The 13,237-nt window shown below is 39.3% G+C and overlaps 1 protein-coding gene across 1 annotated transcript in view; it reads left to right on the forward strand.

Moving 5' to 3' along the window:
* The window catches only part of LAMA1 (laminin subunit alpha 1), a 104,354-nt gene extending 91,938 nt beyond the window's left edge, over positions 1-12,416 (forward strand). The window contains exons 52-63 of the mRNA XM_065627943.1: positions 157-271; positions 470-640; positions 1,355-1,506; positions 2,021-2,206; positions 2,675-2,837; positions 3,959-4,071; positions 5,008-5,197; positions 7,187-7,345; positions 8,364-8,517; positions 9,103-9,236; positions 10,334-10,556; positions 12,230-12,416. Of these exons, the coding sequence (XP_065484015.1) occupies positions 157-271; positions 470-640; positions 1,355-1,506; positions 2,021-2,206; positions 2,675-2,837; positions 3,959-4,071; positions 5,008-5,197; positions 7,187-7,345; positions 8,364-8,517; positions 9,103-9,236; positions 10,334-10,556; positions 12,230-12,390 (1,921 nt within the window). The 3' untranslated portion in view covers positions 12,391-12,416. The remainder of the gene's footprint in view (positions 1-156; positions 272-469; positions 641-1,354; positions 1,507-2,020; positions 2,207-2,674; positions 2,838-3,958; positions 4,072-5,007; positions 5,198-7,186; positions 7,346-8,363; positions 8,518-9,102; positions 9,237-10,333; positions 10,557-12,229) is intronic.
* Positions 12,417-13,237: the final 821 nt, after the last annotated feature.

Consider the following 13,237-nt stretch of genomic DNA (forward strand, 5'->3'; position numbering starts at 1 on the left):
AGCAAAACCTAAATTACCCCTGTTTTCACTTACACTGGGCTGACTGCATTCTTTAAAACAGATCTTTCTTTTTTCTTACTGGACAGAACTTAATCTTTTCTCTCAGGAGATTCCAAATACTACTCCTTGGAAAAAAAGCCTTGTTTTGTGTTTCAGGAAAGGTCTTAGTAGTAGAATGTATGTGGGATGCATCAAGAATCTGGAAATATCCCGTTCAACCTTTGACTTGCTTAGAAATTCGTATGGAGTAAGAAAAGGCTGTGTATTGGAGGTAGGAGACTTTCAGGTTTTGCGACCTCATCTTTATTGTTGTTGAACAATGAATAGCAATGTTTGTGAATGAATATAAATGGGTTTATCTTGAAAAAAATCTAAAATAATCTAATTTATACTTGAATTCATTTTTTTAACCTTACTGGGCACTATGTAGGGACAAAGTCAGTAATTATTTCTCTTCCTCATAAAATAGCCTATTCGTACTGTGAACATCTTGAACAACGGATATATTGAGTTGGTACCTAAGTCCTTAAGTCCAGAGTCAGAACTGATGGCAACTTTTGCTACAAAGAACAGCAGTGGCATCATCCTTGCCGGACTCAGCAGGGGACTGAAAAAGCGACGACGTAGACAAGCACATTTGGCAAGTACTGAAAACAAAGATTTTTTGGTTTGTTTTGGTTTTGCCATTTTTATTTTGTAATATCAAGTTAGGTTTTTATGACTGTAACTTGCAAGGAGTGAGAAATAAAAGTTTATTTGGCTTAGGAAGGCCCAAATACAGAGGCTAGGTGGGGAACAGGACAGAGGATATTCATTGTAACAGAGAAGAGGTGAAGGATCACTTAGCAGAGACCTGTTGTGGTTGCTGGGACCCAGAATGCTTTTGCAACAAGGAGTTAAACTGCGCATGAAATACACTGAGTATCACTTTCCACCCTGTTAGTCAACAGTAGTTATTGAAAGATTTGAGATGAACAGCCATCTGCAATCTGGTGGACTGTTTTGGAGCTCCTGGAGTCCAAGGACAAAGTCTTAGTAGGAATGCCTGTGCCTTCTTAGTTCCTTCTTCTAAGGGGAGGGGTTGGGGGGTAGGAGGGTTGTATAAAAAACCTCCTGCATTTTAACCTGAATTTTTATCATGACCAGAGAAATTTCCAGCTTTCATGTTTTCTGTTAGAAGGCTTTACACTCAGATGTACCAATCCATGCCTACTAGTCTTTGAGTTTCATTTAAAAGTTTGTTTACAACTAAGCTGGAGGTAAATTTTTTCCAAAGTATGTTCTATTTAAACACTGAATGAGTGCCAGGAAATTGAGTTATAGTTAAAAATTAATCTTCTGATTAAATCCACAGCCCTTCTTTTCCATCATGCTGATTGATGGTCATCTTGCTGTGCACGTTAATACTGGAGATAGAGCAAGTACTAGAAAAGTAATTCTTCAGGCTGCTAATGGAACATACAGTGATGGACAAGAACACTCGGTCATCCTAATCCGGAATAAGAGGTACATACAACTGTGAACAGTACTACCTGTTTAGTTATTGTATGCTGTTGTCAGTTCACTGCGCTCTCTGAGGATCTGCCTTTGCTAGCTCATTAGGTGGAACAATCAGGGTTCTGTTTTTTTGCTATTAATGGAAGTGTTCTGATTTACATGGTAATTGTACACGGCATATAGCCACTGATGAAATTGCAGTTAAAAGCTCTCTAAATCTGTAGAGAGCTTGGACTGCTTCAGTAAAGTATACTAAATAGTATTAGAAAAAAATACAGCTATCAAAATAATTTGGAAAGATACCTATCAAAATAATTAAGAAAGATATTTGACAAAACTCTGCATGTTAAAAATTATTTAAAGAAGAAAGTCTTCTAGTTTTAAGACTTTGAAAGGATTATCAAAGTGATGGAATCTTTATTTCTTAGAACAGGACATTTTTGAGCCTGAATAGAATGCTTTTCATTTGAAAATGAATGTCTAAGGTTCTTGTTGAATGTTTTCCCTACCTTATCTTTTTCAGGATCATAACTGTACAGGTGGATGAAAGTAACCCTGCAGAACTGAGGCTTGGTTCATCAGCAGAAATGAGCCCCATGAATATTTCCAATTTCTATGCTGGTGGCATTCCAGCAGGAGAGGGCATTTTAGGGCTAAAAATGGCTGGATCCTTCCATGGCTGTATCAGCAATCTTATTTTTAACAAGGAGTAAGTTGAGGGATAACTGCCCTGTCTTGGGAAACAGTGTATAGTATTATTAATTGTAGCATGTAATCCCGTTTATGACATTGTGCATTTGCCTGGTTTTTAACATAAGACAAGCATGATGGTGATGATCTGGGTATTACAACGGGCAGAAAATGGGCATTACCAGCTAAATTTCCAAATAACGTTAGTAATGTCTTCAATGTCTATAGAGACGCTGCACAAAATGCAACTTTCTCTACTGTAATTTCATCTGCATTCACAAACAGAATGGTTTCCCAAGAATCTTGTCTATTAATATTGTTCTGTGGACAGATTATGTGCCACTTCTCAATCTTTTTGTCCTAGCATGCCACTTCTTTCCCTTTCTCCTGTTACTAGTGAAAGACCCGGCAGAAGACTCTCCTTCTGCTTTGGAAATGTAAGGATTTGGCATTTCACCTCTTAAAATATAGGGTTTTTAAAACACAGGCTTTTGTATTTCACCACTTCCATGAAGTATGAACATGTGGATATGGACAGCTGCTTTTTGTCAGAGAAGCCTAAACCAGCTATACAGCCAGAAGACCTGGAGATTCAACCTGAACTTCAGGCTTTACCAGTTCCCCTGAGGCCTCTTACAGATACAAAAAAGGTATGTATTGCAGCAAAGCTCTTTTGCCTCTTCTAGGAAAATGTTCAACAGCAAGATGCATTTCAGCTTTGTGGAGTTTTCAAAGCATGGACTGTGTATATTTGCTTCTTCTGTGGCATGGCATGGTTCAATGCATGTGGATTTGAAATTATTATTTCTTACAGAACAACTGATACAAACCTTTGTAGCAGCCTGTTGGCCTTTTGGAAGGGAAATGTGGTTAGGTTTATCATTGTTTAGGCAGCAAGACTTAAAAAAAAAAAAAAAGTAAAAGCAGAGTGATAATCCCTCAGCAGAAGGACTTGACAGTAACTATTATCTCAAGCGTGTTTCTGCCAAAGTGGCTCTGTGCTGAGATTTGCGTTTGCTGTGCATTCACGTTTTCCTGGTCACACACACAGGCAGTCCCTGCTCTGCGTCAAAGAGGCACAAGCCATTCCAGAGACGCACAGTGTCTGAATGCAGCTTGCACGGCACCTGTTTCCTCTCACACAGTCCCTGTTCCCCAGAGAGAAGGCAGCATCACTTCTCTCCTCCTGCAGCTGCACGTCTTTATAATGAAGTGTTTCCAAAGCATCCTGAAATCATTTTTCTGTGGCAAGAGAAAGCAGGATTTTATACATTTCATACAACTGTGGCTATAAAAACGTATAAGCTGTCCTTCTTGGGGCTGAAGTATAGCTTTGGCTCATACTCTGTTATTCAGCTCTCCATCCTCCAAATCACAACAAAAATGTGTGTCCTCACTAAACGGGAAGGTATTTCTACCAAGTCCATAAGATTTTCACACTGGAATTGTACTCTGTCTTCCAGCATTTGTTATCAAAGGGGCTATCAATTAAGATGAATGGTGGATGAATACTGCTCAAACTACAAGAATTTTTCAGTAGAAAAGACCAGTGCTGTCCATGAGACATAGCTTAATCATTAGAACTAGTTCTTTTTGATCCTGAAGATAGCTCAGAATGATTGGAGTTTAGCTCATTGATGTTGCTGTATACTTTGTGTTTATCTGGTAGTGCAGTTCGTTCCTTACAAAGTTCTCATAGGCACACTGCCATTCAGCACTTGCTGTTCAGCACCCGATACTATTATTTTTAATAAAGTCCTTTCATTAACAGGTAGTTTGTGCAAAAGTTGAGCTGTCTGATCATCTTCAAGGTGCCCATCAGTTTGGACTTGCCAAAGGCAGCCACTTGACACTGCTCTTCAATCAGTCTGCAGTTAGGAAGAAGTGAGTATATCCACACAGTGTGTTATCTTGTATTGAGCTACAAGAGGCGCAGTTATGATTTTCATGAAAGATCACTGCATTACCAGCTTTGAACATGGCCCTTGCTTCAAATTTCTGTGGTTCCTCATGGAAGAAAGTATCACATACAGAGTTCAGCTGGCCCCTGCTCCTTTGACTGATGCAGATAACATCTTGCCCTCTCCTCTGGATTTTCTGCAATTGCATCTTCCATGTCTGCTTCACTCCCCAGGTCACCAAAGCAGCTAAAACTACTGAGAAGAATCATGCCATTGAGTCTGTGATAGCCTCTCTGCCACTCTTATTTCTTTGAGAGGCTCTCGACAAGGACTCCAAAACACAACCTACAAGCCACTTGCTTATGCTTCTTTCAACTCAGGAAGCCTCTGCAGGCATTGAGAAAAGAGCCTTTTTTTTGCTTCTAGCCCTTCAGTTGTAACTCTTGAACATAAGGACATTGCAGAGGATTGGTGCTGTGTAGTCTGAGCCTACTGTCTCCGTAACAAATAGCTCAGTCAGCTCTTCTACCTTTTAAGCCTCCCTGTGTTCTCAGTCTGCCCATTATATCCCAGCAAGCCTGGCTAATAGTCATGGATGCCATCACATTATCCTGGAATTCATTCCTTTCTTGGGGCAACAGGCAAGCTTGCAGTCACAAACAGCTGGGCCTGTCCCTCTTAAAGCCCAGCTCACTCTGTGATGATCACTTTTTCTGTCTGTGACAGGTACAGCACTGATTTCTGTTATGAAATACATATGCTTGCTTAGAATCAATGCAAAATCTGCTTTTCTGGCCTTTGTAATAATAAATTTCCTTTCATCATAATAAATTAGTTGAGGGTGCCCTCTGTCTCCAGAAAAGCTTTTCATCGATGCAGAGGAAATGTCTTTCAGTAACACAGAATTTTTATTGTCTAGACTTTCTGTCCAGCTGAATCTCAGAACCTTTGCCTCCAGTGGCCTGATTTACTACATGGCTCACCAGAACCAGGTTGATTATGCAGCCCTGCAGCTCCACGGGGGACAGCTCTATTTCTCATTTGATCTAGGCAAAGGGAAAGCAGTGGCTTTTCACCCTGCTGTTATCAGTGATGGAAAATGGCATACGGTAAGTAGTCACCAATCTTGTACTCCGTTTTCTCTTCCTTGGAGTTACTGGGGTGGTTTTTCCCTGCCTTCCCTGTACACTTTTCTGTGTCGCAAAGGCGAATAGGTTTTAACGAAATCATGAAACCATTCAGATAACTTGTGTTTGAGTATAGTTATTTCCTTTTTACATTCTTATTAATTATGCATCTATTCCAGCATCCAATTACTGTCAATTATGTCAGATTATTTAGAGAGAAAATTGTTCACCAACTATGTAATAACAGTCATCTTCACTAGAGAAGAACCCAGCAGAGAGGTCTGGAAGCTCTGACTTTTTCCACAGAGGTCTTTGCACTATGTCACCAAAGACCTGCAAGTGAGTGTGTGACAGGGTGAAAAAGATTTGTTGGGTGCACAGTTTCTCCTTTCTCCCACTTACTGCTTAATACCTGAGCATGTCCTAGCAGCTAGTGCTAACAAGGAAGCACTCTCTTTCCTTTCCTTGGTTGATGTAACATGAGAAAGGTAGACATTTGCAGAGAATGGAGACTGGAGGAAGAGGATTTGGCATAAGGAGAGTTTGAGGAGGAATTATGGCTACAGCTTTCAGGTATCACGTAGCATTGAGGCTCTTCTGTATCCAGGCCCTGGGTCAGCCTCTGCTGGCTCAGTTCCTCTGAGCAACCTACCTGCTGCCGGCTCTGTCCCTTTTTGCAGGAAATGACAGTGATGTCTGCGAGAGTTTTAAAAACAACTCTGACCACATTACTTTTCCTTAAGGCAGGTGAGGATGACAACATTCATCCTGCTACGCTTCCTTTCCTTTGTCCATATGCGGAGCCTTAACTCCAGAAAGTGGTTTCTGTGGGACAAAGTGATTGACTCAAAGCTGCCACCTCTCTTAGGCACCTTGAGAATCAGCAGAGTGTTATTTTTGCTTTTCATATATAATCAGCATAAGAAAAAACAGAAAAAACTAACATAAAGATGGCAAATGTGAACTTCTGTCAGTGAGAGATATCACAGTTAAGCTCTGCTGCCTACCTTGAAAGGAAGAACACTCTTGTGATTTATAGCTGCATATTTAAAATTAAATATACTCATGTAAAACTCACACTTTCCACTTTTTAAGAGATGAACAGATTCCATATGAGAGCTGACCTACCTTTAGTACCCAGGACATAAAAACATGAGCTTGAACCTTTTTTCAGAGATTAAGGCTGAGTCACTTGTCTTCACAGCTGGGAGTGATTATTACAGCAGCTCTACAATCAATTTAAGCTAATATGTGTTTCTGCCAAATTTCTGGATTTCTTTTCATTCTCTGCTGTTTGCTCGTATCATCCTGGTGTGCCACTTTATCCTCTTACCAATCCAAATGTCCATGAAACCTCATGTTGAACCTGGTCAGGATTCTGAGTGGGGCTAAAAGTAACCAGGGAAGAATAAATGGCTGGCTGACTTAAAATACAGTCCCTCATCTGCATGTGAGTAATTGCTTTAGTGCAAGGAAGGCATAGGGAGGCGAATGAACAAGATGCACAGAACTGGAAAGCTTTTTGGTGAGAGCAAATTGAGTGCTGCCCATCATCAAATTACAGCGTAGGAGTGTGCACTTCAGAGAGCTACAATGGCTCAGCTGGTGGGCAGCACAATAATTGCAGAAGTGCAGCATAGTACTCTCCGCTTCAAATTCAGTGACGTGCTCGTATCCTAAGGCAATAAACTAGTGGTTTTAAATGATGATTGTTAAGACACTGAAAAACTTGCACAGGACAACATGCAATCATTGTGATCCCTTGGGGAGACAAGGAGGCAGTTTAGCTGCTCAGTTGCCCTCTGAAAGGTCCTCAGCCTCACAATGGATTTCACGAGGATGCCTCAGTATAGGATGTCAAAGCAATTTAGCTGCTAAAAACTGTCTTGCTTACTTCTGTGGCAGATGATGACTAGGCAACTGGTTCAGCTTACTGATTGATTCATGTTTGCATGCTCTCATTTTTTCTAGATAAAGACGGAATATGTTAAAAGAAAAGGTATAATCATTGTGGATGCACAGGAATCAGCAGCAGTCAGTGCTCTGGGAGATGGCAGCACTTTAGATGTGGAGGGGAAGCTCTATCTGGGGGGGCTTCCCTTAGACTACGTGCCGAAGAATCTTGGGAATGTAAGAAGGTTTGGGGTGGTGGGGTGTCTCTGACATTTTGCAAAACAAGAATGAGTACACTATATCAAACCCATCTAATTCAGTATCCTGTCTCTGACTGGCAAAACAGTAGTACTTAGGGAAAGAAACAACAATGAAAGTAATGACCCTTTACCAGATAAATCTTCCCAGATTTCTGTGGCTCAGCAACTCTAGCTACAGTTTGTTTCCTTGTGTTTTGGTAATGGTCCTTAATAGCTGTTTTTCCTATCAATCTCACTGTTAAAAATGGATAAAGAATATAATTTCATGTGTTTCATAATATAAGATAAAAATATGACCTAGAATTTCAGACATTTTGGTACCTAAATTCTATTGTATTTAAATAGAGATCAGGTGCCTTAAATACCTCTGAAAGACTTGGTTTAGCTGTCTGAGATTACCACATACTTTTTGCACATGGTTTTAGAGAGTAGGTTTTTGTCACTTTCCTCCTTGTGCAGCACGTTATCACAGGGAGGATTCTGGTGATGATAACAATATTTCTCAATTCCTGGGTGTACTTTCTGCACCCATGCTTTTTAATTGGATAAGGGGACTAACAAATACTTTAATACTTTCAATCTGCAATTTTTGAAAATAGTAGTAGTGACTAATTCTAATGAAACTTTGGCTCTGATCTATACTTGCAAAATGTCTTACAAAATCTTGATTTACTTGTTAATTTGCTGAAGCGTGTTTGGAATGTCTTTAACTGTTGGGGGAGATATCCCTGCTCATTTTCAGGCAAATGCAATTCTTTCTATATATTACAGGGAGTGAATACTGTGTTTCTGAACAATATTTGTTTTGACTCTTAAGACATGTACATTTGTAACCTTATGTAAGTATATGTAATAATAACAAATGTAATTATTTTAGATTCTGCTGTGTTTTGTTCAGAGGATGTTTTTATTTACAATAACATCAAGTCTGTCACTGAGAGAGCATTGCAGCAGTTTGTATTACAGATTAACTCTTTCTATTTCATTATGTTTAGGTGACTCACAGTATTCCTGCCTGCATTGGTAACATGACAATTAACAGCAAGCAATTGGACAACGATAGCCCTGTGTCCATCTTTGCTGTGAATAAATGCTACGTAACAGTGCAAGAAGGTACTTTCTTCGATGGGAGTGGCTTTGCTGCTCTTGGTAAGTGTCATTAAATGAAAGCAGTACCTTACTGAATTAATATTAATGAAAACATACTCTTGTTAGGTCTTTCTGGAACTTAGTGTAATTAATTGACTCCTCACACAAAGGGTGCATGCCCTACATATATATTTCTAACTTGGGTCTCTTTACTCCATACATCCCAAAGTGAGCATTTCTGCAAAAGTCCGTCTTCCAGAAATGAAAGAGCTAATGATTCTAGCACTGAGAAAGAAATGAACTACCTCTTTCTTCAGCTAAGAATATCCATGTTCGTGACGTTAACATCTGCTAAATGGTGTGGAGACAGAAGACGTAGCGTGCTTGTTAAGTAACATGAAGGATTACATTAATATGTGCTCTTTATAGTTTCTTACAAATAAGATAGAATGTATTAAATATAACTAAATGAAAGAAAACTTATTTGGGAATGACTTTGAAAAACTTGCTTTTCAGAGATTCCATAAGGTCGTATCCTGGCAGAGTAATTAACAAACTTTTTAGGCCTTTTAATGACAATGTATGTATTCTACTTTGTACTGTGGGTTACAAGTCTTCTATTAGAAACTCATAACTTCTTTTCAGTCAAAGAAGGTTACAAAGTCCGATCTGATGTGAACATCACGCTGGAGTTTCGTACGACAGCGGTGCAGGGCGTTCTCCTGGGGGTCAGCAGTGCTAAGGTTGATGCCATCGGACTGGAGATCGTAAATGGCAAGGTAGGCTGCCCTGTGCTGGCACGCTCATTTCACCAGGGTTGCTTACAGCTGGGAGGCTCGAACTGCTGGGTGGCACTAAATAGACACAAGTGAAATGGGGTGGAAGCAAAATGTCCAAACCAAATCCCCACAGAACTAAAATAGGACAGACTTTCAGTCTCAAGGTTTCTCATTGTCATCATATGATAAAATGTGAGATTAGCAGAAGTCGCTGGAACTTTTTGCCTTGTTAATTAGTGTAATTTATGTTAGTGTGCAGCTACCGTGACCTCCTTTAACACATACCTTGCATGGTAGACCAAATATGTACCTTTGTTGTAGCTTAATACTTTTTTTTCTGCCATAGAGCTACACTTGCCCTTGATAAACGTATTATTGCATGTACAAAGCACCATGTTTTGTAATTTCTTCCTCAATATTCATAAGCAATTAACTCACTATCTACTTCTACTGGCCATTATGCTCCATAAACCTTTTAACAATCAATACATAGTTATCTATTCATCTCCTGCATAAAAAATGTATACTTGATTGCTCTTAAGTATTTCCTTTTCTGAGAAACAGCTCATTTTTTATTCAAAGCTTCCTAGCTAGAGACAGCGTTAAATATCACTGTTACTGCGGGACCTGCATTCTTAGTCAATATTTACATATTAATCCTCACCACAGAGTTGAGGAAACGTCTACTGCTTTGAAAAATAAATACATGAAATAAATCAGTACACATATTAGTAATGACAAGTGCTTTCAGTCCATTCTCCTTTTCTTCAGTTAGATACAGTGGATCTTCTTTCGGATCTGAAGTCTCAGCTTCTCTGAGAAAATGATTTGTATTTGTAAAAAACATTGAAAGCCCAAGTGAAGCGCACCAAGCTAACTCAATGCGCTGCTGCATGGATAGATCTAAGTCTTTTAGATTTTAAAGATACTTCAATAAGGACACACTCTATCTATCAAAGTAAACATTAGCTTTGCATAATTATCAAACGTTTATTAAAACGGAAATCTCTGCGCCAGCGTGATTGTGCTTTTATCTAGGCAAATTAGTTCATGTATTCTTACTTTATATCTTTATTGGCATCTGGCTGTTTATACAGGTTTTATTCCATGTCAACAATGGAGCTGGCAGAATAACAGCTACATATGAACCAAGAGGCACAAATAGTTTGTGTGATGGAAAATGGCACAAGCTTCAAGCAAACAAAAGCAAACATCACATTTCGCTGATAATTGATGGGAATTTGGTTCAAACTGATAATCCCTATATCCAGTCAACATCTGCAGATACAAACAATCCCATTTATGTTGGAGGCTATCCTGGTAGGTACAATAATATTTCTCTTCCCTTCTCTCCCTCCCACTCTTGCTTTGTCATAAAAATGACTCTTAACACATGCGCTCTCTCCCTCCTCCTCCTTGCTCCCTTGCTCGCTCTCTTGCCCTGATTCATCAAGGCATCAAAACTCATCAATGACTGAGTTATTAATCATAGTTACCATTTTCCACATCGTCGCTGGGGTCACAGCATATTAGTGTGTGTACTGTCTTTGTGGAGGACTGTGTTGAGCTGTTGAGTGTGTTGGCAAGATCGACTCAACTCCTGCCACTTTCCTACACAAACCTGCTCCTTAGCTCCTCAGAAGGATTTCCTCTGCATGGTTTGTCTTTCACGGTCTCTCTCAGACTTCACAGCATCCCTGTCTGTGTATGCTGAGGTGCAGTTCTCTTGCGGTCAAATTGATACTAAGGCTTTCCCTCACATTTGTCTAAGTAAGGCTTCTGTAGTGCTCTTCTCTGATTTATTTTTGCCAATATTTCATGTCAGGGGTTGTGCAGGCAGAAGTCAAGCTGCTGCAGATGAACATTTATTTCCCTTGTTCTGTGTAAATTCCCTTCTGAAGTAACTGTCAATCATACTACGATGGTAGTATAAAAAGCCAGTAACACCAAAAAATATATAATCGCATAACTTTTCAGTTAAGTTGTACAATTCATTAGTTGATAATTTGAGCCAAGATAATGTATTCATTAAGAGGATTGAATTTTGAACATCATGAGTTTGGCCTTTTTGCAGGCACACTTTTTAATGAACACATCAGTACTGAGAGTGAGTAGGCTTCATATGGATTTGAATATCTTATGCTTTTAAACATAGCAAAAAATGCCCATATCCATTTGTCTCTGAAACAGCTGTTACAGTTTATCAGTTCAGATACTCAGATTTGTGTGAAAACAGAGTGATGAGGTCTTGAAGGGCAAACTCAGCTTTTAAATATTTGGAAAGCTTTAGTGATAATAGCTTGAAATGTTATAGAGCCTTCTGTTGGACAAGGTTTTGGTGCTTCATGAAAAATGAATTCATGCTAATTAACCAGATCTTGATTAATATTTGATCTTCCTCACATACCAAAGTGGTTTATCAGCTGCTTGTGAATGTTTTTTTTTTTTTTTTAGTAGTAGGGTAATGTGATACTAGTTTTTCTTTCTGTGCTCTATCTGTAAAGATTAGGTTTAATAGCGAAGAGAGAAATTCTTCAGTTTAGTTGAATACTGCAGAAGTGAAATGAATTGTTTCACAGGTTGTACGGAAAAAAGAGTTGGGCTCTTTACCAACCTCATGTTTTGGTTTGCCAATGGAGTCCATGGCTGTGTACAGCTCAGCTGTTGATTCGTACCCTCCCAGTTCTAATCTGAACTTGAAAGACACCTATCTAGAGTGGCTTTCTCCTCTCTTTTCCCCTCTCTTATCTCGACAAATTATTTCTGCAAACTCTGCGCAAGTTATCCCAGTGCAAGGCTTACTCTTGAAGGCAGCAGTGACTGTCCATGCTGGGATGTCCCAGATTATCCAAATGTGGAGGGAACTTGCTACTCCTCAGCTGTTGGTTTTCTCCCTTGTTTAGGAGGCAAGGGAAGCAGTTGAATAACCTGCATCTTTGTATTGTTTCAGTTCACTGGATATAGATTCAACATATTTCATGTTTGTTTTTCAGCTGATGTGAAGCAAAACTGCCTCACAAGCAAGAGCTCATTCCATGGCTGTTTGAGGAACCTTGTGTTGACCAAGGGCCAACAGGCAGAGTTGTTTGACTTCAGCAGAGCTTTTGACCTGCGTGGAGTCTTTCCTCATTCCTGCCCTGGGGCTGAGCACTGAACTGCAGCAAAGCCTGTCTGGTCTGAGAGAGGGTTTTTTTGTTGATCTGTTATTTTTCATTCTCATTTCGTAATGAAAAGAAGAATTGGTGAGAGCCTGCATCTCTTTGATTTTTCTAGTTGTTTTCCAACTCAGGTCATTTATTTTTTTTATAGTCAGAAGCTCTATGTCTGCATTTTAACATAAAGGTTTTAAACAACAAATACCTCTACTACAATGGTAATGGCATTAATTGGGTGTTTTTCTTTGGGGAATTTTTGTTAATCAGTGTTTACAGTATGTTTTCGTTTGATTACATGACAGTATTTCATTTTATTACGTGTTGGTTGTTTTATAAAAAGGTAATAATTTTGAACCACATAATAAAACTACAATAAACTGTGCATTATTTCATGTAGTTGAGTTTTCTGCGCATTTCAGTTAGAAGAAAAAGAGGTTAAGAAGTGACATGTTCAAGTGGATGGAGTCCAGCAGAGGGAGCACAAGACTAAAGGCATAATTATGAAGGTCTCGGATTCAGTCTAATTAATAGAATTTTCTTATTATACTTTATATGGTAGCTCTGATCCCTTTTACTTCTGCTTTGATATCCAGTGCTTCTGATGCCCATTATAGCCACATTGTCTAGGAGGATTATTTTCCTGTTCATGCTTTCATGGAATCACCTGCAGGACAAGCAGCAACTCCACACCACAGAGATGCACATGAAATGTTGTGTTGGTAAAAAAAATGATTTGGGTTGACGTGGGAACAACTATGTATTTTGGCAATCAGAACTAATGCATCTTTCTTGGGAAAACAGTATTTCTTGGAGGACACAGGGAAGCACCTTTCATGCCCTGCAATT

The sequence above is a fragment of the Caloenas nicobarica genome, chromosome 2 (assembly GCF_036013445.1).
Source record: "Caloenas nicobarica isolate bCalNic1 chromosome 2, bCalNic1.hap1, whole genome shotgun sequence".
Classification (NCBI taxonomy): domain Eukaryota; kingdom Metazoa; phylum Chordata; class Aves; order Columbiformes; family Columbidae; genus Caloenas; species Caloenas nicobarica.